Raw genomic sequence first — 25,197 nt, 5'->3', positions numbered from 1 at the left:
ATCGCCTTTAGGCTATGCACGGGATGTGCCAACTTTTTATGAGATAGAGAGACCCCCTTAAAGACACAAAGATAATTCAAGCCCTGCCTAAAAAGCAGTAATAACATATTTGTGTCAGCTCAAAAATTTAATCCAAGTTTAGTGGCCAGTTTGTATGTGTGTCTGTGTCTGTGTCTGTGTCTGTGTCTTTGTATGTTTGTGTGTGTGTGGTGTGTGTGTGTGTGATGAGAGAATGTTGTTAAGCCAGCAAGTGAATAGTGGGAGTGGTGGACAGAGCTGAGTGATGTCTGTGTGGTGACAAATGCCATCAGTAAAAGTCTGTGCCAAGGTTTCTCTGTGCCTGTGATGATGATGAATGAATGAATGAATGATGATCTAGCCATTGAATAGGATTAAATATAATTACACAATTCTCTTTTATGAAATGGACCACATTTAAACAGAAAGGCGGCCATTGTCAGTTCTCATTCACTTAAGTAATATAGTAACACGCACGCACACACACACACACACACACACACACACACACACACACACACACACACACACACACACACACACACACACACACACACACACACACACACACACACACACACACACACACACACACACACACACACACCTTATAGCATGCGTTTAACTGAAGGAGTCTGGCTCTGAGTCTGGTAGTCTGTGTCTGTATGAGCACTCTGTCACTCTGATTCAGTCCTGTTCGGGATGACCTGTAAGCTCAGCTCCCTGGGGCTCCCTGGTGAACACACACACACACACACACACACCACACACACGCACAGTCAGTGGAGGAGGCATCAATTTTTCATAATTGTTCATACAAGGGCAATATGTGGCCAACGCGTCTCTGTCTGAAGTGCTCTTCTGTCTAGACCACTATAACGGCAATTTTTGGAAGGTGTGTGTGTGTTTGCCCGCTTGTTGACTAAATCGAAATATGAGTGCACTCCAATGTTGATTGTGTTGTGTGTGTTACACATGGGGTTGTTTGAGGGTGGTGTGGATACTTAAGTTGGCAATACTGTGTGAAGATACAGTCTCTGTGTGTGTGTGCGTGCTTGTATGAGTTTTCTTCTAGCAGGGCTTGTCTGTCTGGTTCTAACAATGAAAGACTTTGTGTGTTTACAGTGTGTCCAAGACCTTCTACATGCAAATACACACACACGCACACACACGTACACACACACACGCACACACATGTACACACACGCACACACACGTACACACACACGCACACACACGTACACACACACGCACACACGCACACACACGTAACACGCACACACACACGTACACACACACACACACACGCACACCGGGCTATTATCATTACAGCTACATGGATCCCACATACTGGACCACACACATCACACATACTCTAGCAGCCTATATGTTGCATTTAGACTTTGTGTTTTTTTTTTTTTCCTTTTTGTTTGTCTTCTTTTATTTCCCGTGTTGGATGATAACTCCAGACAGCCAGACACATTTTTTAATCCTATCTTTTTCAATCTATTTAAAAATCCCACAATTGTCTCTGACTGCCAGCAATATTTAACCACCAACATAGTGTTCTCCCTTTCTTGGAGAGAAATGGATAAATGAATAGATGTCGTGAGAGAGGGGCTTTAGAGAGATCCCAATGTCCCCAAATGGGAGGCCCTTAATCATTGAATTGTACAGCAGTTAGCTTTTTATTGTGGTGGCTTAAAGTGCCCATTGCCAATACAGAGCCTGCTGAGAGACATAGCCCTGGAGGCCCCATGTGAATCCCTGGCCTTTCCTGCTCTTCCATGCCCAAGGCGATGCCCCTAGCTCTGGCTCATAGGGCAAGCTGAGGCCCTGCAGAGCAGAGAGACCCATAATTACAGCAGAGCTCAGTGATCGAGTCCCAGATGAGCAGTAGAATTTCCATGCCCAGGGTTGTCCTCGGGGCTTGTGCAGGTGCATGTATCGATTCTTTGTCTGTCTTGGTAAATGGTTAATCGACCTGAAGTCCTCCTACGGCCAAGTAGGCTTAAGGTGTGTTAATGATGGAGTCCAGCGCACATGTGCACACACACACACACACACGTTTGCACAGATGTGTTTACGTACAAGCATGGTCTGTTAATGCCCAGCACTCATTTAAACATCACTCGTGTCTAAGACTCACTCACTCATTCACTTACTCACTCACTTACTCACTCACTCACTCACTCACACACACACACACACACACACACACACACACACACACACACACACACACACACACACACACACACACACACACACACACACACACACACACACACACACACACACACAGACAAAGCATTCATTATAATACCTAGCCCTAATGATGCCTATCTCTCCTAACAGAGCAAAACTGCACTGCATGTCCAGACAGCTGTGCCATGACGAGAACGGGAGCTGTGTGCTACTGCAAGGCTGGATATGAGATCAGTGAGGATGGAAAGACCTGCAAAGGTATGGCAAACACACACACACACACACACACACACAATTAATAAATGTCTGTGACCCCCCCCCCCCCCCCCACACACACACACACACACTCATACACACTATACATTAAATATATGGGCACTTTTTTAAGCCAGTTTATGTCTTTGCTTTAGTTGACTGACCTGTGCTGGCTGGTGAGTCCAGATCAGAGCCACTTCATCAGGGATCAGGCGCAATATGTCAGCCAGTAATGCCAAGCCTTTGTGTGTGTGTGTCATGTGTATTTTTGAGCAGTACTGAGATCCAACACAGACACACACACACACACACACACACACACACACACACACTCTCACACACACACACACACACACACACACCTGCTTACTGTTGATATCTCCGTTGCTGTGGATTTGCACACAAAGGGCACAGATGTAACTCCTGTTGTCAGAGTGTGCCCTGCATGTCTGCCAAGGCACCATCTATTACACTATTTGTTCAGGCCCATCTCTTGATAGCTCCCCTGCCTGCAGTTGTACACACACACACACACACACACACACACACACACACACACACACACACACACACACACACACACACTCACACACTCACACACACACACACACACACACACACACACACACACACACACGTAGACTCTCCTTGTGGATAAAAGGTTTAGTTGTTGCCTTGGTGTCGGGGTGGTGCAGGGCAGGTCACAGTCGACCCCCTACCCACACCCAAGCACTTAGATCCATCAGCCAGGAAAACACATGGGAAATCGGTGGTGGTGGGGGGGGGGGGGTTTTGGAGGGGTCTGGGGTTGAAGCATTCCTCTGTGCGACCATGGGAAGATGCGTTAGCCTCATGCTGTGGGGTTTGTTTGGAGGAATTTGGGGCCACGGCACAGTCTTCACCAACCAGACAACAGATGAGTCCGACCTGGCTCGGGTCCGGCTCGGGTCTGGCTGTGACCCGTCATGGACCCGGGGTCAGTCTGTTCCCAGAGGCAGAGTCTGTGCTAGTTCTCCAGCCCGTAGAGCTAGCATGAAATGGCGGTGAATCCATTTCTAATACACGGAAATAGTGTTCACTCGTCTTATTCCAGAAAGATTCAAACGGTTTCACCACAAGGCTGAAAGAATATATTCAAGGTGAGAGAAATGTCTGTGTACAGAGACCTCTCTAAACATCAAGGTCTCTGAATAGCAAGCAGCCGCTTATAAAACTCTAGATATTTCTGGGTGTTTTCAAGTCCCAGGGAGAGGTAGAATGGCATGAAAGCACAATGGTGAAACCTCTATCAGCAAAAATAATTGCGAGATGAAATAATCAAGAGCCTAATGATGTGTCTCAAAAAGTCTAATCAAGTCTGCCGTTTATCTCGTTTGTGTTGTACAAATAATGGAGGGTTACATCACTGGACATTGTTGAACACACAAGAATCACACAAAGTTTTTAATTTACTGACACATCCATTTGGGGAAGTGTGTGGCTGGAAGTGCTGCTTATTAAAATGACAAGCAACCTTTTTACATTTAAATAATACTATGGTTACTTGTTACATAACCATAGAGGTCATCTGTTACAAATAGAAAAGTGAAAATCTCTTGCATTGAAGGCACAAGCTCTCTCTAAATATATATATATATATATTCAGAAAACAGTATATGTCATAAAATAATATATTTAGAATATGCATACTACGTACACTTGTACATACACAATGTATTTGTATATTACTTGTCATTTAGTGAATTGTGTGTTTTACAAAAGTGTCTTTCTCAGTCAGTCCCTTCTGCCAGTAGTATTTGTCATTGGTCCTGGAAACCGTTGATTGTATGATGTTGTTGATGTTCTGTGTTTTGCCCTTGTCTTGTTGGTCAGACTTTGATGAGTGCACCCTGTATGGCACGTGCAGTCAGACCTGCACCAACACAGAGGGCTCCTACACTTGCTCCTGTGTGGAGGGCTACCTACCGCAGCCCGACAACCGCTCCTGCAAGGCCAAGAACGGTAGGCTTCTACACACACACACACACACAAACACACACACACACACGACTATGCTTTGTCGTTGGCAGTAGAGTTGTGCAAGAGTATGGCAGTATCCCACAGATAGAATACTTCTATTATTTGGCTCTCCTCACTGACCAATGGAGCCATCAGCTATCTAGTCAGAGTGTCTGAGTAATAAGGTTGAATGGCAGGTTTGTGCTATAATCTGTGATGTATTGTGTACATGCCAGACTCATATTGGCTTTAGTCTGTTTGCTATTTTTCTTCTGTGTCCTGTTCCTCTCCTCTTTTCTCCTCTCTTCTCTTGTCCTCTCCACCTCTTTTTCTCCTCTCTTTTGCACCCTTTTCCTTTTCTCTCCTCTTCTACTCAACTCTATCATCTTGTCATTATGTATCTAAATGCTCTTTCCTTCCTCTTATCCCCTCTGACACCTCCTCTACCTTTTTGTAATTTCTTCTCCTCCTTCCCCCTCTCCCGTAGTCCCAGTCGACCGCCCGGCCGTCCTGCTCATCGCTAACTCGCAGAACATCCAGGCCACGTCGCTGACGGGCGCCAATGCCCACAGCCTGCCCTTCACCGGCACCAAGCAGACCACTGCCATGGACTTCCTGTACGCACAGGAGTCGGTCTGCTGGATCCATGTGGGCGACGCCCCCGCTGGCACGCAGCTCAAGTGTGCCAAGATCCCCAACCTGAAGAGCGTCACCGACGAGAGGGCCATCAACATCTCCCTCAGTCTGCACAGTACGTCATGCCCAAACCTTCATTTTGTCTACACGGTGAAATACACTACAAATCTCACGCAGTCTTCACAAGGAAAATATACTTTCAATCTTTTACTACATAGTATTTTACATTCACTCGACTCACTTCAGAGTAAATGACACTTGTACACTTACTATGTCTGTACAGCAAGTTACACTTAAAGTTTCACTCCGTCTGCACAGTAAATTGTTCTCTTAATCTCACTCTGTCTGCACAGTAAGATGTCCTGAACTTCTGTTGGGTCTGCTTAATAAGTTAGCCTTGACATTTTACTTGAGTTTGCAAAGTAAGCTGCTCTCAGCCCCTGAATCTGCACAGTTGATTAGCTGAAGCATCTCATTAAGTCTGCAAGGTAAGATGTAGCTAACATCTCATTAAGCCTGTACAGTAAGATAGCTAACATCTCATTAAGACTGCACAGTAAGATATAGCTAACGTCTCATTAAATCCGTACAGTAAGATATAGCTAACATCTCACTAGGACTGCACAGTAAGATACTGTATAGCTAACATCTCATTACAGTAAGAGTAATTACCACTGAGTCCTTACAGTAAAGTACAATATAACATCTGAGTTACAGTACAGTAGTTAAAACTGAATCTACACAGTGACCAACATCTCATTGGGTCTGGACAGTAAGTCGCCGTTAACATTGTATTATGAGCAATATTCTCAACATCCAACTGACTCATTTACACAATGAATTACATGAAGCATCAAAGTCTCACTGTCTTTTACACCCGACACATTAAGAAACCCTTTTCATATGAAGTTGTCATCACAAAAACCCTTTAAGTAAATTACAGTGAACAGCTCTCTGAAGCCTGGAAAGTCTGCATCAGCAGAGCGCAACTTTATAAAAGCACATTCTCACAGGTCACAAGTTCAGATTACAAAGCTTTAGCTTTTTCGTCAACAAAGAATAATGGATGCTGTTAAAACACAGGTTGAGGAGGGTTATTACATTGTGTGTGTACTGTATTTGTGCATGTGTGTGTGTGTGTGTGTGTGTTGGCTTAACTATTTTGATAGTTGTGTGTGCCACAGCTGGTTACTAGTAGTAGATAAAGAGCAGATGGTGTGTGTGTGTGTGTGTGTGTGTGTGTGTGTGTGTGTGAGAGAGAGAGAGAGAGAGGGGAGGTTCTTTTTTCTTCTCCTCGTTAAGAGAGACAGGAACCAGGTCCTGTGAAGTGAAACATGTGTGAGTCTATATAACACAGGTCACTCCCTTTCTCTCTCTCTCTCTCTCTGTCTCTCTCTGTCTCACTCTCTCTCTCTCTTCTCTCTCTGTCTCTCTCTCTCTCACTCTCTCTCTCTTCTGTCTCTGTCTCTCTCTCTCTCTCTCTATCCCTCCCTCTTTCTTCCTCTATTCCTCTGCTCTAGGCCAGCTTTTATGGCAGCACTTACATGGCGCTTTTAAACACGAGAGGCAGGCAGAACTCACAGGCCATTTTACCCCTCCATGCTGTGAAACAGACACACAGACACACACACACACACAGTTGTTAGTACACATGCTCATTTTGTTTTCCCTCTTCATTTTTTTTGTTATACCACACATGCACACAGTACTTACCCTCCCTTTCTCTCTCTTTCTTTCTCTCTCTCTCTCTCCTCTCTCCCTTTCACACACTCACACACACACACACACACACACACACACACACACACACACACACACTGCCTCACTCTCTCTCTCACACACACTCACACACTCAGCACACTCAGCACACTCATGTAGCCTACACCAGACCCATTTGTGCTACAGGAACTTGATGCTTTATATAAACAGGCCCGAAATACAGGAATATCAGTTTGGTCTGAAAGCTGGTGTGTTTATACGAGGTGGGCTGTTTGTTTTTCTTTTGTCATGCTGTTCACAGTGCCATGTGGGAGAGGCAGAGAGGGGGCAGAGGCAGGGAGGGTGTAGAGAGAGAGAGAGAGAGAGAGAATGAGAGAGAATGAGAGAGAATGAGAGAGAATGAGAGAGAGAGAGAGAGAGAGAATGAGAGAGAATGAGAGAGAGAGAGAGAGAATGAAAGAGAGAGAGAGAGAGAATGAGAGAGAGAGAGAGAGAGAGAGAGAGAGAAGGATGGAAGACTAATTCAGTGAGAATGACTGGACAGTGAGGGAGAGTAAGAGTGGGAGAAGGATAGGAGTATGCAGAGAGAGAGAAAGAGAATTGGAGAGAAAGAGGGAGAGTGGGAGGTGGTCTTGTTTTGTCCTCTGTGGCGGCTGCCATGCTGCTGGTATTTACATTCCTTCTCTGGACCCCACAGCCAAATGTGCCCACAGCATTCCGACACACACACACACACACACACACGCACACACAATCCTTTTGGTTTTACACACAACCTCATACAGATAGAGTCACACAAACACGCTGAAACGTCTACGAACACTCACACACCCAAGCAAACACATCACACATACTCACTTCATATATATTACCTCTGTATGCCCCCCTCCCCACCCATTCACACAAACACACACCCCACACACAAAACACACACACATACACACACACACACACACACACACACACACACACACACACACACACACACACACTATAAGAGGCAGTCATTTTCTCCCATTGGTTGCTAGGTCATTAGTGATGTGAATAGCTGTGATCCAATGAGGCAGAATGTAATAGTCTAGCCCTCTTACACACAAACACACACCCACCCACACACACACACACACATACACATACACACACACACACATACACTCTCTTACTCTCTGTGAGGCCCATTTCATATACCCACATACACTGTAATGCTAAAAGCGACTGATTGAATAAAGATTACATTACATGTGTGTATTTAGTCTAATGTATTACAGTGTCATGCTAGCAAGCATACCCAGGTCCTCTCCCATCCTCCCCTGTGTCCCTCTCACACACACCATCACCACTTCCATGCCCACTACAGGCCCTACAACTATATAGTCCAGACAGGGAAACGATAAAGAGGTTGATCACTTCCTGCCAACAGTTGTCAGACTTCCTGTCTGAGGGATTGTGGGTGTAGCCACTTACTCTCTGTGCCAGGCTGTGAAAGAGGGGAAATGGTGAAGGAAACAGTGGAGAGACAGACACAGAGTGAGTGAGAGAGAGAGAGAGAGACTTCTTGCCGTGATTTAAAGCTTCTTCCTCCATTGCTACTTGGCCGAGTTGAGTTGCAAATTGCAGGTTTAAACTTCAGGATTCTTTAAGATGTTAGATCTGAAAGTTACACAAGTGAAGCATGCTGTCTGCTAAATCCCAACTGAATTCAGTGAGGCCTTTAAATTCAGGCCGTTCTGTGTCGGCAGCGGTATCTGTGTAGCTACATTATCAAATGCTACACGTGGCCATGGGCCAGGAGAGGTTTTCTGGCTGGTTCATAGCACACTCCAAACTAGGTGAGAGTTCATAGGTCGAAGGTCAATGTCTTGTGGCCGTGTGCCGCTGACATGGTTTATTGAGGTGGTGTGAGCCAGCTTGACATTTGGTTAAGGTGTCATGGAAGGAACAGGGGCGGGGTCCTCTCACAGGAAGGATGCGTTAGCAGTGAGTCACGCTCGAAGCATGGCAGGCATATGAGGTGTCCAGATGTGTCTTCTTCTCACTGCACACACACTCACACACGCACGCACGCACACACACACACACACACACACACACCAGATGTGTATTCTCACTTTACCTCGTTTCCTGGCAAGTAGCGGTAGCATCAGCGGAAGTTGGATCACACGGTGGCCGACACCTTGTGAAATGGGCTAATCTGTCTCACTTGTTCTTACTCTTTCTGACATTGCCTTTCCATTTCTCTCCATTCTGTTTTGCACTTCTATAAATATATTTCACTGCTCCCTTCTTTTTCACTGCTCTTGCTTCTCCATTGTGAGTCCTGCTGTCTTTAAATGCAGTAACAGAGATCTGGGAGCATTGTTTCCACTGCAGTCTGTGGCGGTGTTGACAGTTTCAGTTAGAGCATGTCAGCTCTCTCTGGCCATAACTACTGATTTGAGGTCTGTGTTGTAATCTGACATGATGCTGAAGCCAAGACCCGGCAACCCGAAAATACCTGACCCCCAATCAGTGGCGAAGGATTGTTGCTCTGCTTTTTTTGTATGGAGAAGGCTGGAGAAGGCTGCTACAACTGAAATGTGTCCACTGCATGGTGGACAACCATAAAAGTTCCTAAGGAATCCTTTTCTTTTCTTTTGTTTTTGTCTGTAGAGTTGTAGAGTTAACAGTGAATTGCATCTTCAGTATGTGGTATGTGTCATGTGGTATATTGAGAGATGGGGTGTGTGTGTGTGTGTGTGTGTGTGTGTGTGTGTGTGTGTTTCGTCGGCCAAAGCTCTATGTTATGCCCAGTGTGATGCCAATGGCCTGTGCTGATCGGACTTGGAGTCCCACAGCCATAGAGACAGCTGTGCGTAGGTTCAGCCTGCAGAGAGCCCACACACACCTACATAATATACTGTACACACATGCTGACACATAGGGCCTCACACAGGCCCACACATGTCATGCTGTGGATGCATACAGTCAGACGCACATTTGCAGCATGCATGCTTCATCATCCATAGCTATATTCCTACATGTTTTTCCATTTGTTTTCTCTCTGTGTAACAGACACACACACACACACACTCTCTCTCTCTCTCACACACACACACACACACACACACACACACACACACACAATCACACTTACTCACACCTACATGCACACAATGTGACGGAATGCAAACAGCGGAGGCATAATACCCCAGTCCTATTCCCATGAACACACACACACACACACACACACACACACACACACACACACACACACACACGTGTGCACTGTATTCATAACCACATATGCCGCTGAATCGTTCCTGGTGGCCTACTGCACTGATCCTGTTAGCCTCATAGCTTCTCATTCAGTAGAGACTTGTAGCCCTGGTGGAGGAAAATAACTCTGACTAAGCTGAAGCAGGGGCTTCCACTGGTCTCTCCTATAGGCTTACACATACACACTCGCATTTTATATACATTATTTGATTCCACTTTACAAGTCAAGTTACATTAGCAATCAAATCTTCTGAATAATCCAGTAGATTAAAGCAGTTCAGCTATCTATCATGAGTCTACAGATTCAGGGGTATAGGAAGCATCGTCTCTTCCAAATAAACATGCTTCCTATAATTGCTGATATGGAACAGTACTTCACTAGCTGCTTGGCCTTAGTTTTACAGTATATAGTGCAAAGTCTACGGACCGCCAACCTATGTACATGACCTAGGCTACCAAACACTAACACAATGAGCTGGCATTTGTATCCTACTGTAGGTTCTCAATGGCAGAAATCAAAGGCTGGTATTTGAGAGTTTTTGAACAGTATGAGTCCTCCATAAATAGGTCAAAAGCACATGACACTTCAAATATTTTAACACACACACACAGACTCTCACAAACACACACACTTACACACTCTCACAAACACACACACTCACACACACACTCACACTCTCACTCTCTCTCTCTCTCTATCTCTCTCTCTCTCTCTCATACACACACGCACACACACGCACACACACGCGCACACACACGCACACGCACACACACACACACACACACACACACACACACACACACACACACACACACACACACACACACACACATACAGAGCGTCCAGGGTCCTTAGCCTCCGCAACTAAAATAAGTGTAAACCCTCACCAGAAATACACATGGAGAAGGCTCCTTCCTGATGCCTCCAATCTTAGTCTTGGCACTGGGGCCCAGTCTTTACATCGCTGTCACAAGGCAAGTATTATCCTAGGGAGGAGAGAGAGGAAGGGAAAAAAGCCATCAAGTAGAAAGCCAGCCAACAGCGTGGGTGTCTGAATTACTGTGCATGGGGGTTTTGTGGGTAAACGTATCCGGCACTGTGACAACATACACAGATATTTGGGTTGAAAAAGTAGTCCCCCCCCCCCGCCTTTCCACATCTCAATATCGTAAGCTTTGTTAAGCATCTGTGTGGGTAGGTGTGTGTAGTTGGGCAGAAACCACACACACACACACACACACACACACACACAGAGACACACACACAGACACACACACACACATAGTCTGCTTTGTGTTTTTTTTTTTTTGGTGCATGCTATGGGATTAAAATTATTTGTCAACTCTGAAGCTAATCTTCTAATTGGTCCCTGGGAAACAAGTGAATGGATGAGTGATGAAATTAAAGATGCCTAGTAATTGAGGTCCTAACACCAATTTGACTTAAATTTAATTTTCTAGTGTGGCTTTTCGAATGTGCAGCTCGCAGCAGCTTAAATACCTGGTGTGTGCATCCTGCATGTGCCCAGCACACTACGTCAGCACTTACTGTAATGGATTTGGTCATCAGCTGACCCTTGTGTGTGTGTGTGTGCAGGGTGTGATTTGTGTAAAAACCAGAGGGGGGGATGATTTTTAATAAGTTTGTAACCCCCCCCCCCCCACACACACACACACACCCAAAAAAAAATAAAAAATGAACGAATGATTCATAGCCTAGTAATGTCATGGCTAATAATACCCTATATTATTTTTGTAACATTTTAGTTTTAGTTTACCGTGGTGTATGACTTTAAACAGCGAGTGTGCTTGGTATGATGATCAGCTCCTCTAATGCAGGGTAGGACTACGTTTTGACAAGCATACAAATTCACCTTGTTCTTGCCCCATCTGAAATTACTTCTCTACTTTTGCTGCCTCCATCCTTTCTGTATTTGTTGTGTAAAAAAACGTTGTATATGATGGCACTGAAGTCTTAAGTTAGTGAATAGGCTAACAGTGTTAGTTGGTAACCAAATAGCCTACACATTGCGCTACACGCTGCGTAGGCTACGTGCATTCTCTCTCCTGCTGATTTGCGTTCAGTAGCCAAGTGCGTAATATTGCAAAAGTTGAAAAAATAAATGTGTTTATTGTAGCCTACAGAAAATAAATAGCCTATCATACTGTCAGTTAATTGCATACAGTGCAGTGAAGAGTTTGGAGAGTAAAGTTATAGGGCAACTTGAAGTTTTATGAAAATAATTTACGAACCAGAACATAAAGACCATGAAGCTTCTATTTCTTGCAGCTGTTAAAACACCCGCTAGATAGTTTAAATACCCACCAACATTCGTTTTTGCAGTAGCCTACAGATTATTTCTAAAAGTTATTTGTCTACTACTGACTGATTTATCAAACGAGTGCTTTCTCGTTCGTCCTCCGCAAACTACAGGTGTTTCGGTAGAGAGCCATTGAATAAGCAAGCAATTTCTGTAACACTTTTTGTGACATTCAGCAAATATCTCCTCATTTAATGTAAGTTCCTTCGGACAATAGGCCTACGTTCTACTCTACGTGCAGTTGTCCTCCATCTCAGTTGCATCAGTTTTCTAATTTTGAAGGTTCTAAAACATTACTATGCTTCACTGAATCCTTCTCGTTTTCTTTCATTTGTCCAGCTAACTTTTCCATTGAACCTAGCCATTCATGATGGATTACACACTCGACATTCTGAAATGTCCTGCACGATTAAGGCCAAATTAAGTTATAACGCAGCCACTGTGTCAGCAGCATCAGTGCTGACGGTGACGGTGCGTTTCTGATGTCAGATTATTATGTAGGCTAGCCTACTAGACTGTTCTAACGTTGCAGCGCTTTACTTATATGAAGTAGCATTAATCAATATGAGGGGCAGAGGGGGATAAATGTTGTCCCCCCCGACGATAAAAAATAATTTAGCAGAGGTAGGGATAGGAAAACCAGAGGGGGGGAAATCCTCACCATCTCCCCCTACAAATCGCACCCTGTGTGTGTGTGTGTGGATCTATGCATGGCCTGTGTGTGGATTCATGCATGATGTGTGTTTGTGTGTATGTAAGAGAGTGTGTGTATGGATGGCCTGTTTGTGTGTGTGTGTGTGTGTGTGTGTGCGTGTGTGTACACGGATATATCAATGAATCACTCTCAGTAGACTTTCTCAGCATGAGTCTGGTGTCAGCATTTTGTTGCAATGGTATTTGTGTAGTTGTTTATTTGGGGAGGCTGTGGGTATTTATTTATTAATTTCTGTGTTTATTTCTCCATGCTGAATAGGGCGCACTGGGACTGCCATGCTTAGCGCAGGACAGACACGCCAAAGAGAAGTGGGAGACAGAAAGAGATGGAGGGAGAGAGAGGGAGGACAGAGAGAGAGAGAGAGACAGGGAGAGAAAGAGAGGGAGGGAGAGAAGAAAGCAGAATGGAGCATTTAAGAACAACAGTGCGAAAGAAAGTAGAATAGAATAAAAGAGTGAAGAACATAAAGAAGGAGGGAGAGGCTTTGTTGTGTGTGTGTGTGTGTGTGTGTGTGTGTGTGTGTGTGTGTGTGTGTGTGTGTGTGTGTGTGTGTGTGTGTGTGAGGGAGGCTTCGTGATGTGTGATGATGTGTGAGCTGCTTAGTTTTTCAGCTTTTGTGGAAAACTCTGAAAAAGTCCTAGGCTCTGAAATGGAAAACAGCAGTTGCATTTTGCTGCCCATTTTTTTGGCCTGTCGACTTTCACTGCTATGTCAGGCATTTAATCTCTCTTTTCTCCCCTTCTCTCTCTCTCTCTCTCTTTCTCTCTCTCTCTTTCTCGTTCTTTCCCCTCTCTCTCATTCTCTCTATTCTTAAGTATCCATCTCTCTCTTTCTTTCTCCCTCTGACCATTGCTCCCTCTTCCTTGTCAGTCTGCCATCTGTATTTTTATTAGCTGTCCTCTTGATTCCTTTAATTCTCCCTAGGCTGCCCCCCTCTGTTTTTCTATCTGTTTGTCTGTGTGTCTGTGTGAGTGTGTGTGTTTCTGTCTATCTCTCAGTCCCTGGATGAGGTTACTCCCAGATTCCTTGTTTGGAGTGCTCCCCTGTTTTTGTCCTGGGGTTGTGTTTTTGCGAGATTTCAGCTTGATGGCTATTCCAGATGACTTTTTTTGGGTTGTTGGGCTCAGTCAGATCCTTGGTCCTTCCCCCTATAAAGGCCACTGCAGAGCTGCAACAAGCCTTTAAGTCTCTCAAAGCCCTTCAAAGTGGGAGAGTTTCTGAGGGAACCAGGAGAGAAAAACATCTGAACAGACCTGAAACCTTTCAGCCATTTTGAGCCCTTTGATGCAGACCACTCTGCTCGGCATGGAGCTTGTTGATAAAGATACTGTGTGGTACTTTGATATTAGGTCTGAAATGTTGGAATTGATGTGTATATTTTCTCCTGAACATCACACACACACACATACACACGCACACACGCACACACGCACACACACACACACACACACACACACACACACACACACACACATACACACACACACAAGTGGTGTGTGTGTGTGTGTGTATGTGTGTGTGTGTGTGTGTGTAGATAGATAGATAGATAGATACTTTATTGATCCCCAGGGGAAATTCAAGTGTGTGTGTGTGTGTGTGTGTGTGTGTGCGCGCGTCTCTGTGTGTGTATACATGTGTCTTTCTGTTTGTGTGTGTGAGACTAAGTGCATCTGTCTGTGTGTGAGTGTCTCTGTCTGTGTGCGTCTATCTGTGCGTGTCTGTTTGTGTGTATATTTGTATGTCTGTGTGTGCCACATTCACACACCTTGGTTTCTTTTCATGTTGTTTATGTGTGTGTTTTCCTTTATTCTAGTTTCCATTCTGTCTACATCTTGTGTATGGGTTTGTAAAGCCTCTTTTCCCCATGTTTTTGAAATTCCCTTTCTAAATGTCAGTGTTTATCCATCTTAACTCTAGGAATTTCTGTACCACAAAGAGGCTTATGTGTTAAGGAAAATTGGAAGTAGACATTTCTATATGGGAAAGAAGCAGCCTATCTTTATTAGCATTGTGTCTTTTATAGCACAGTTCCCTTTAGTCTATGGGTCTGTTTTTTTGTCCCTTCAGAGAGAGGGAGAGATGGAGGGAAGGAGAGAGGAGAGGGAGATTGAGAGAGTCATAAAGGGGAGAGAAAGAGGGAGAGAGAGAGAGAGAGGGAGAGAGAGAGGCGTGAGCTATTGTTTATGTGAGCAGTGGAAGTGGTTTTGCCGTTTCTGTGCAACACTTTCAATTTCCCAGGAATCAGATGAAGTTTGGAGGGCGATGTCCTGTTGAGTCTGAGAGGTCTTGAATTATATGTGTGTGTGTGTGAGAGAGAGAGAAAGAGAGCACGTACAAGGGCACGCACACACACATCTGTGTGTGCTTAGTGCCAGTTTTGCTCTTTTTTTTCTCTGAAGGTGTTGTTGCCCAACTTTCCTCCTCTCTTTCCTCCGTTCTACCCATCCTCCTCTCCTCCTCCCAGTCAGACACATGGCCCATCTCCTCTAGAGGCGTCAGCTGGAATGCTGCAGACTCAGAAGTCGGAAGTTTTTAAAGAGTGAGCAGCACCTTTGGGAATACGGCCCTTTGATTCCCGTAAAACCAAAGACCGTGTGAACGCCTTTGTAGGAACTAGAACCTAATTTCTGTCTCATCCTCTCCATTCCTTCCCTCTCTCTCTATCCCTCCATCTCTCTAGCACTGCCTCATTAGGTCTATTTTTGGATTTCTAAACCTGTCTTTCTCTCGGTCTTCCCCTCGTCCCCTGTTTTAGAATGGCTTATTGCACTATTGTCATGTATCTACATAATAATCATATCTCAGAATATTGCTGACTGCATGATCTAGACTGCATCAGAGAGAGACTGGTTTATGTAACTTGGGTGATTTTCTCAAGATAAAGCAACTATCAGCCACATCCACTCATCCGTAGGTAGGGTAGATTAGTTCATCTGATTAGTTCATTACTATGGGAGGGACAGCAAGAGCTGATTCAGTATCACTTGTCAAAGCATTGACCTTGAGTGGGAAAGGAGAGGGGGGAGAAAGACTAGGCTGGGGAGTTAGGGGTTGAACTATTGTGGTTGTTGTATGGACTTTAAGATCACTGTGTGTGTATTTGGGGGGGGGGGGGTTCAGTGTCGGTCGGCATCCCTGAAGCCCTGAAGAGCATGGAAATGTGGTGTGGTGATGGTCGCAGCTGTGAAAACACATATCTTTGTGGGAGGCAGTGTAATGCATTCAAAGACACACACACACACACACACACACACACACACACACACACACACACACACACACACACAAAGAGGCCTGACTCAGCTCTTGTGCACAGAAAGGGCTCCATTGTAAGGGTGAAGCAGAAAGGAAAGACGTAAAGCCCATGGGAGCCAATACCCCTACAGTCCCCAATATTAATATTAGGACTATTTAAAGAAAGGTCTGGAAGCAGCCCACTCGTGTGTGTGTGTGTGAGTGTGTGAGTGAGTGAGTGAGTGTGAGAGAGAGAGAGTGAGTGTGAGAGAGAGAGAGTGAGTGAGAGAGAGAGTGAGTGAGAGAGAGTGAGAGTGTGAGTGAGTGTTTCACTGATACATGTATATGTCTTGGAGACAGAGAGTGAAGGGATGAAATGTAAAAACTATGTTAAGAATGGTGGCATATTTGTGTGTGTTAAGTTTGGGTGGATATCTGTGCGTGTCACATCTGCATGTGTAAAATGTGTGTGTGATGTGACTGCATCAATACTGTGGTTGGGTGTGGTGATGAGTACACATCTGGAGTGTGTGTGAGAGAGAGGGAGAGAGAATTTCTGCAACTGTGTGTGTGTGTGTGTGTGTGTGTGTGTATGGGTGTCCCTGACACAGCAGAGTTCTGAGATTCCTCAGCTTGGTGTGTTTCCTGTGGGGCCAGGCCTGCTCCCTCTCTGAACTAAACACACTTCAGCAGAGTGGAATAATGCAGAGACTGAACCACAGGGACGGAGACAGAATAGATTCCTCTGCACTTTTTAGCACTTTGCTTCCAGTGAGAGTTTAAAATGTCTATTAGTCTGTCTGTCTATAAACAGGTAGCCTCATGGACACCATCTTTGCCAACATTGCACAAACTACACTCATGCCAGTATAGTTATTTTAAGCCAAATACAGGAAACTAAAGCCAAATCAGATGACAAAAAAAAATCTGATGATTCATGTACGAGTTTGAAATCATTTATTGACTGAATGTTATATGAGCTTTCGACCTACAAAGGAAATGCCTCTGACATCGTCTAATTTACTGTTGTGCTTTGTTATGGCAGAATCGTACTGAATTGCTCGTAATTTACATTCAGACTGAACTGTGTTGGTCTCCACTTTGTTAAGAGCAGCTTGAGTCCAGTTCATCCATAGTTCAGACCATTTTTGGAATGTTGTTTGTCAGGAACGCTCCAAGTGGCTGATGAATGCACAGGCTAATCAAACAATCAAGCAAATAAATAATCGGTTCAGACTATCAAAACATGGGCGAGTCGCCTCTCTCTCCCCAGAGTCCTCCACATGTGTTACCAGAAGGTCAGAACCAACAGCAGCAGCTGAGGCCTCAATTCAGATTCCGATCTCGGGAAAATAGCTCCATATCACTCCTAACGGGGCGGCTGTTACATGGAAGGTGGTTAAGTTTATTTGGAACATTAGGCGCCTAATGTTCTAACTTAAGGAAGCTATCAGCAGATGTATGGGCTTTTTCCATGTCATGTCATTGTGGAACTTTTGTAAGGACAGCTTGTCTGAGAACAGATGTGGTGGTGGAGGAGGAGGAAGCAGGTTGGTGGTTTGGGTGTAGTCGAGGGTGGGCTTGTTATTAAGGACTATAAGTATGGCTCTCAGCCCCAGGTTATGTTTAGTCTAGATAGAGGCAGTTTGAGTGCCGAGATGACCAATGTCGTGATCCTAAGCTCATGAAATGAGAAATGACCCAGAGGGAGTGGAATAATGGCCTGCAAGGCACTACCTCCCTCACACTGTGTGTGTGTGCGCGTACGTGTCTGTGTGTGTCCTTGTGTGTGTGTGTGTGTGTGTGTGTGTGTGTGTGTGTGTGTGTGTGTGTGTGTGTGTGTTTGTTTGAGCGCTTGTGTGTGGGTGTGTGTTCAACATGGCGCCTATTATTATTGCTTAATTTGGACTCTTGTCCATATTGGAGCCATGAGTCAGCATTTCCCCTTCACATACACCCAAACACACACACACACACACACACACACACACACACACACACACACACACACACACACACACACACACACACACACACACACACACACACACACACATAGACACACAGACTGTCACCCTGGCTCCCCAGGCCACGTGTCTATGAAGTGTGTCTGGACAGTTGGGGTAAATAAACAGGGGGTTGGTGGGCAGGTATTTCCATTAGAGCGAGAGAGAGAGAGGGTGGTGGGAGACAGAGACAGAGCATGGCAGCCATATGTCTGAACGCTTCAGTGTGTCCGGGCCTTGAGGGCCTCAGACAAACACACACACTTCATCATTACCTCATCCCTGTGTGTGTGTGTGTGTGTATGTGTGTGTGTGTGTGTGTGTGTGTGTGTGTGCGCGTGTGTGTGTGTGTGTGTGTGTGTTTGTGTGTGTGTAAGATCCTGTCCTCAGTTGTTACACAGATGTTAACCGAAAAGAAAGGGTGTGAGCATTGTGAAGTTTGCATCCTTTGACTTCACCATCTCTTTCCTCTTTCTCCCTCCCTCCACCCCCCCCCCCCTCTCTCTCTCCTCGTCTCCTGTCCAGATGTGGAGCAGATGGCCATTGACTGGCTGACAGGAAACTTCTACTTCGTGGACGATGTGGATGACCGGGTGTTTGTGTGTGACAAAGACGGGGCCACCTGCGTCACCCTGCTGGACCAGGAGCTCTACAACCCCAAAGGCATCGCACTGGACCCCAGCATGGGGTGAGTGTGCCCTTGCACGAATACACACACACACACACACACACACACACACACACACACACACACAGATAGACACAGACACTTTTACTCACAGTCTCGCAAGTTCTCAATCAGTAAAGTGTCTAAATAAATTGCATTCCCTTTTAAACATAAACATATACATATATGTAGATTTTTTTAAAAGCAGGAAGGATAGTGTCTGAAAGAAGCATTTATCTGGCCATGCCTTTTTCCATTATTGTCCATTACTTCTCATCTCTCCCTCTCTCATTGTCTCTGCTCTTTCTTTTCTTGTATCACTCTCTCTCTCTCCCTCCTTTTACTTTATCTGTTTCTCCACTCTGTCACTTGCTGACTCTTTGTCCCTCACAGGAAGGTCTTTTTCACGGACTACGGTCAGATCCCAAAAGTGGAGCGCTGTGACATGGATGGCCAGAACCGCACCAAGCTGGTGGACAGCAAGATCGTCTTCCCCCACGGCATCACGCTGGACCTGGTCAGCCGACTGGTGTACTGGGCAGACGCCTACCTGGACTACATCGAGGTGGTGGACTATGAGGGCAAGAACCGCCAGACCATCATCCAGGGCCTGCTGGTGAGTGGGGTGGGGGGGGGGGTGTCCAGTGAGGATGGGACCCAGACTGGATGGGGCTTTAGGGGGTGCAGGTGAAGAAGTGATCACTATGGGTAAAGATGAACACTGCTAATGTGATGTGTGTGTGTGTGGTCGGGTTTGTGTAGGAATTAGGGATGGATTATATCGTATTGTTATCGATATACCAGTAGAATTCACTCCCATGATAATAATTTGCCATATTGCGATACAAATGATGTAGGTGATGACATGTTTATATGTGCTGCAAGGTGGGCAGCTCACATGCAGAATGAAAAATAAGCTCAAACTGTAGACCAGGAGTAGAGTTGATTACTTATAATAGTCTGGATCATGTTGAACTTTTTTGTGTTTGGCTCTCAGGGATTAAAAGCTGATGTGACTGGTGAATACTACTATTTTCATATTGTCATTTGTATTGTTATCGTGACATACTGCCATATACTGTAGTTTTAAGTTTATATCGACCATCCCTAGTAGGAATATGGTTTTAGTGTTCAAAAACAGAAGCGTGACAGGGTCTGTGGGGGAGCGGTCAGAACAAGGCCAGATGCTGTGCATATGAGGGATCAGATGTGTGTGAAACAGCAAAATTGGCTTGTTAAAACACATGACATTTTCTTTCAAGTCTGACTGCAGCCACCATCTGAACTACTGAACTAACTAAGAGCTGAGTCTTTGATTGAAGATGGGGCCTCAAGATGGCGCAGTCTTGAATTGCTTGAATTGAATTCTTAAATGAACAGGGAGTCATGGAAGAGTGGCTTAAACTGGGTGCATGTGCTCACAGTTTTTAGTAAAAGTCAACATCCTTTGCATTTGCATTTTGGACCATAGGTTTGCACCATAGGAGCTGTGTCAGTCTTGGAGGTCATCTTGATTCACTAGTAATCGGTGCAGCTTTCAGATGATGCAGCTCTATCATCTTTCATGTTCCGAGTCTGAAAAGGATGACCTAATTAGTTCTCTCTTTAGACGACCTAATTGAGGTGGTCACTGTCAAGTTTTGTCAAAATTTGCTTTTTACAGATTGCCATTTTTTTTTTTTGCGACAGATCCTGGATGATGGTCATTTTTTCCCATTTAGTCTGTGCTTTATTCTTCTGGTCAAGCTCTCCCTGTGTCATTATCAGTAATGTACGATCCTCAGGTCTCAGTGAAATAGTCGTAATGCCCTTTAATAGTGCGCTAGGCTAGAGAGAGCGAGACACCATTTTCACTCTCTATGTCTGTCAGAGATGTGTGTATGGGTGTCATCAGGGTCCCTCTCCAAGTGGCATTTTCAGTAGTCAGCCCATAGTGCGTATGCGTTCTGTTCTGTCCTAAATGTCTTTGTCTTGAATGTTGAAGAGTGACTGACAGCGGGATATGGCTCCTCAGAACCACGGAGATCAAACTGTACAAACTGTAACTTGGAGGCACGACCTGGAAAGAATAAACAGAATCTTGCAGGAGGTTAGGGAAAGAAAGAAAGAAAGAAGAGTTTCTGAAATGTATCTAGCGAATGTTTTATGCACATTGAGCTCTACTTTGAGGTGTGTGTGTGTGTGTGTGTGTGTGTGTGTGTGTGTGTGTGTGTGTGTGTGTGTGTGTGTGTGTGTGTGTGTGTGTGTGTGTGTTGATCTTTTCGGACAAGAGAAATGAACAAATATTTTGACCCCTCCTCCCTCTCCCAGATTGAGCACCTATATGGCCTAACAGTGTTTGAGAACTACCTGTACGCCACCAACTCGGACAATGCCAACATGCAGCCCAAGACCAGCGTCATTCGCATCAACCGCTTCAACAGCTCTGACTACCAGGTGGTCACACGGGTGGACAAGGGAGGCGCCCTGCATGTCTACCACCAAAGGAGGCAGCCCCCAGGTATGCTGTAGGGGCCGCATCCATCATTCATGGCATACTCTCAATCTCAGCAGTGGGAAGGGCTAAGTGGGTCTGAACACAAGTCAGAGTCTAGACAGTAGGAATGCTTTGAGAATTGCGTATTGAGCCAAGTAAACCTCTTTTGAACCATTGTCTCTTATAGTGTTTATATATCTATATCTATAACTATATATATATATATATATATATATTCATCTTTTTTAGATTATTATTATACATTTAGATTATACAGCCAAAGCTAGTGTTAACCTCCACCTGACCTCCATCTCTCTGGCTTTGTCTCCCGCCGTCTCTCTCTCTTTCTGTCTCTCCTTCTGTCTGTCTCTCTCTCTCTCTCTCTCTCTCTGTCTCCCTCTCTCACTGTCCTGCTGCTGCAGTGCGGAGTCACGCGTGTGAGCTGGACCCAAACGGTAAGGCGGGCGGCTGCTCAGACATCTGCCTGCTGGGGAACAGCCACAAGACCCGCACCTGCCGCTGCCGCTCCGGCTTCAGTCTGGGCAGCGACGGCAAATCCTGCAAGAGTGAGTGTCCCCGCCGCCACCACCGCACAGAGCAGCACATAGGAGCACAGGCATGCTGGGTAAACCAGTCATGTAAGGCAAGATGGCTGCCGAGGATGAATATGATTTCTCACTGGAGTATCAGTTCTTCAGTCAAGAAAGAACTCGCACACCAATGTTGCCGATGCAAGTTTTAATCCAACTAGTGATGAAAAAGCAACTGGGGTATTCACTGGGCAACTGGGGTTCTCACTGGGGTATAAATGTGAAGAAGGCACGGAGAGACCCTCTTTATGCACCTATATGCAGCCAGTATGATGGTCTGCATGCCTGTCTGATCCTTTCATTGTGAATTTGAGTGCATCATCTGTCCACCCACTCTAAAGTAATTCTGAACACAGGAAAATGAATAGAAATGGGCCTATCATATCCAGGTCCCATTTATGTAGCATAAAAATGAAAGATGAAGGATTCTCAGACTGTATAGAAGTCAGTTTAATTACAGTAGATTGTGAAGCATTATAGCCGATTTCTCAATGGCAAGGGTTTTTCTATTGTTGTTGGGCACAGGCGGCAAGGATGAGATGTGGTGAAAGAGGATCCGAAATGGTTAGACCATGCATAGGTGAAGTCTGTTCCCTAAATGCCATGAATAGAAAAGTAATAAGGGAGAAATAGCCACTGAAAAATCTGCCCAGGTTAATTTACTTACTTTCAGCCAATCATCTCCAGGCTCTTTGTGTGGTACGTTCAATCGAATTTGAGCCTGTATTGTGACATCACCACGTCTGTGTGTGTGTGTGTGTGTGTGTGTGTGTGTGTGTGTGTGTGTGTGTGTGTGTGTGTGTGTGTGTGTGTGTGTGTGTGTGTGTGTGTGTGTGTGTGTGTGTGTGTATGTGAGAGAGAGAGAGATAGAGAGACACCTGTTAGTTCCCAGCCACTGTCTCATTAATCAAAGCTAGCCCTCGAGAGTGAAGACGCGGCTCTGACAGCAATAGAGGAATTGATTGCGTTATTGAGCCAAGTCCAAGGACGCCCAAAAGGTTGATTTGGTGGGTGCTTCTCCCACCCCACCCCCAAACTCACACCCACACACACACCTCTCCAAAAACCCAGGGGCAGCACCAGGTGTCGTGTGAATGCAGGCCGTGATTAATCAGACAGGGCTGGGGCAGAATGACCGGAGGAAATGCTGATTCATGTGGAATGAAGGGCTCTCACTCCTGACCAGATCGGTGTGGGTTTCTTCGGTCGACTGGGTTGAGATTGTTGGGGTTGATCGAGGCTCTGTTGAGATTATTATCGATCCACACACACACACATGCCGTGCGCAACACACACACACACACACACACACACACACACACACACACACACACACACACATTCCCGCCTACATATACACACACATACAAACAAAGACATACACACCTTCTTTAGGTGCAGAGCTTCATCAGGCATGCCCTTCAGAAGCTGAAGAAGCTCATCAGTTATGCCCTTTCTTGATTGATGGAGAGAATAAGAGAGAGAGAGAGAGAAAGAGAGGAACAAAAGAGATGGAGGGACGACATCATTACAATGCTGACTGATTGAATTCAGCCTGCTGGGCTTTAGCTCATGTCATGAGTGGTGAATTGGTATTCATAAGATTGGTAGTGCATAACTATAGGCATATGAAATGACTATTAATGATGTCTTTTCATTGAAGTTGTCTGGTGTATTATTGCTATTTGATGATACATGTAGAGAATTCTACAGAGAGCCCCTGTAGTGTTTCATCTTTAATAGACTATTGAATATTGAAATACTTTCTGCTGCCATTCGCCCTTTATGCAGTCAGGCCACTGGAGAACACCCTTTTATTGATTCCGTTCATCTTGATTCATCCAGGTGTTTGATTTTTGGCAAGCGTTTTTGTGTGTGTGTGTGTGTGTGTGTGTGTGTGTGTGTGTGTGTGTGTGTGTGTGAGTGTGTGTGTGTTTTGTGTGTGTGTTTTTGTCTGTATGTTTTTGTCTGTGTGTTTTTGTGTGTGTGTGTGTGTGTGTGTGTGCGTGCATGTTGAAACCCATGTCAATGGATTGTAGGACTCAGTAGTCAGCTCCTGTGCTCACGCTGGTTGAGTCTGTGTGGTACTTCTCCAGTGCTCTGTAGCACCATCTCTGTTCAGCCATGGTCTCCGCTGTCCAGCTCTCTGCCAGTCTGGTGGTCTGTGAATCGTCCTTTAATTATGTAAACACACTTGAAGTCTTCACGGAAGTGATGGTGAACACACAAACAAATATAACAACAAAAGCCATCTGTGTGGGGTTGCAACACTTCAAGTGTGCGTGCGTACCATCGTTAGCCTCCTCCTGGACCTCTCATACATTGAGAAATTTCACCTCTTCAGAATGGCTGACCTCCCTTTCCCTCTTCCCTCCTGCCCCGCACAGAGCCAGAGCACGAGCTCTTCCTGGTCTACGGGAAAGGTCGCCCGGGGGTCATCCGCGGGATGGACATGAATGCCAAGGTGCCGGACGAGTACATGATCCCCATCGAGAACCTGATGAACCCGCGGGCCCTGGACTTCCACGCCGCCAGCGAGTTCATCTACTTCGCCGACGCCACCAGCTACATCATTGGACGGCAGAAGATCGACGGTACAGAGAGGGACACCATCGTCAAGGAAGGTAGAGTACCACTGACCTCAGGGACTCAATCTTTCAGTCAACCCTGAAATATAACACTCTCTGCGACCCCTTAGAGCCTAACAGTCATCCACTTTAGTGACTGTGAATGACACTGTTCTCATGGAAGTCCCCTGCTTTAGAGTCTCCTAAAGCAAGCATGCCTCAGTCTTCAGGCAGCTTTTGAACCCACATGATGTATGGGCGTGTATACACATGTATAGGTTCTTTCATTCACTGTGTAATTATCCTCTCTCCTATACGCACACATACACACACACACAAACACAGATACACACACACGCATACATATACACATGTCTCTCTCTCTATCTCTCTCTCTCTCTCTCTCTCTCTCTCTCTCTCTTTCTTTCTCTCTCTTATCTTTAGCAAGCTTGCACTTCTTATATCTATCACCCTCCTGCGTAGCCTCACAGAGCAGTTTTGCGTTTATACAGTCTTGCTTTTATGCTTAGTC

At 45.3% G+C, this 25,197-nt stretch overlaps 1 protein-coding gene across 1 annotated transcript in view; it reads left to right on the top strand.

Annotated features, from left to right (window-relative positions):
* The window catches only part of lrp1aa (low density lipoprotein receptor-related protein 1Aa), a 157,017-nt gene that overhangs the window by 41,807 nt on the left and 90,013 nt on the right, over positions 1–25,197 (top strand). The window contains exons 4-11 of the mRNA XM_076267757.1: positions 2,377–2,484; positions 4,354–4,482; positions 4,967–5,230; positions 18,891–19,053; positions 19,426–19,648; positions 21,343–21,532; positions 21,931–22,074; positions 24,486–24,722. Of these exons, the coding sequence (XP_076123872.1) occupies positions 2,377–2,484; positions 4,354–4,482; positions 4,967–5,230; positions 18,891–19,053; positions 19,426–19,648; positions 21,343–21,532; positions 21,931–22,074; positions 24,486–24,722 (1,458 nt within the window). The remainder of the gene's footprint in view (positions 1–2,376; positions 2,485–4,353; positions 4,483–4,966; positions 5,231–18,890; positions 19,054–19,425; positions 19,649–21,342; positions 21,533–21,930; positions 22,075–24,485; positions 24,723–25,197) is intronic.

Source organism: Alosa pseudoharengus, unplaced genomic scaffold (assembly GCF_046254945.1).
Source record: "Alosa pseudoharengus isolate Yale_2024_CS ecotype anadromous, Long Island Sound unplaced genomic scaffold, YU_APseudo_1.1 YU_APseudo_1.1_scf_5, whole genome shotgun sequence".
In the NCBI taxonomy this organism is placed as follows: domain Eukaryota; kingdom Metazoa; phylum Chordata; class Actinopteri; order Clupeiformes; family Clupeidae; genus Alosa; species Alosa pseudoharengus.
This window is presented reverse-complemented; position numbering and strand designations above follow the sequence as displayed.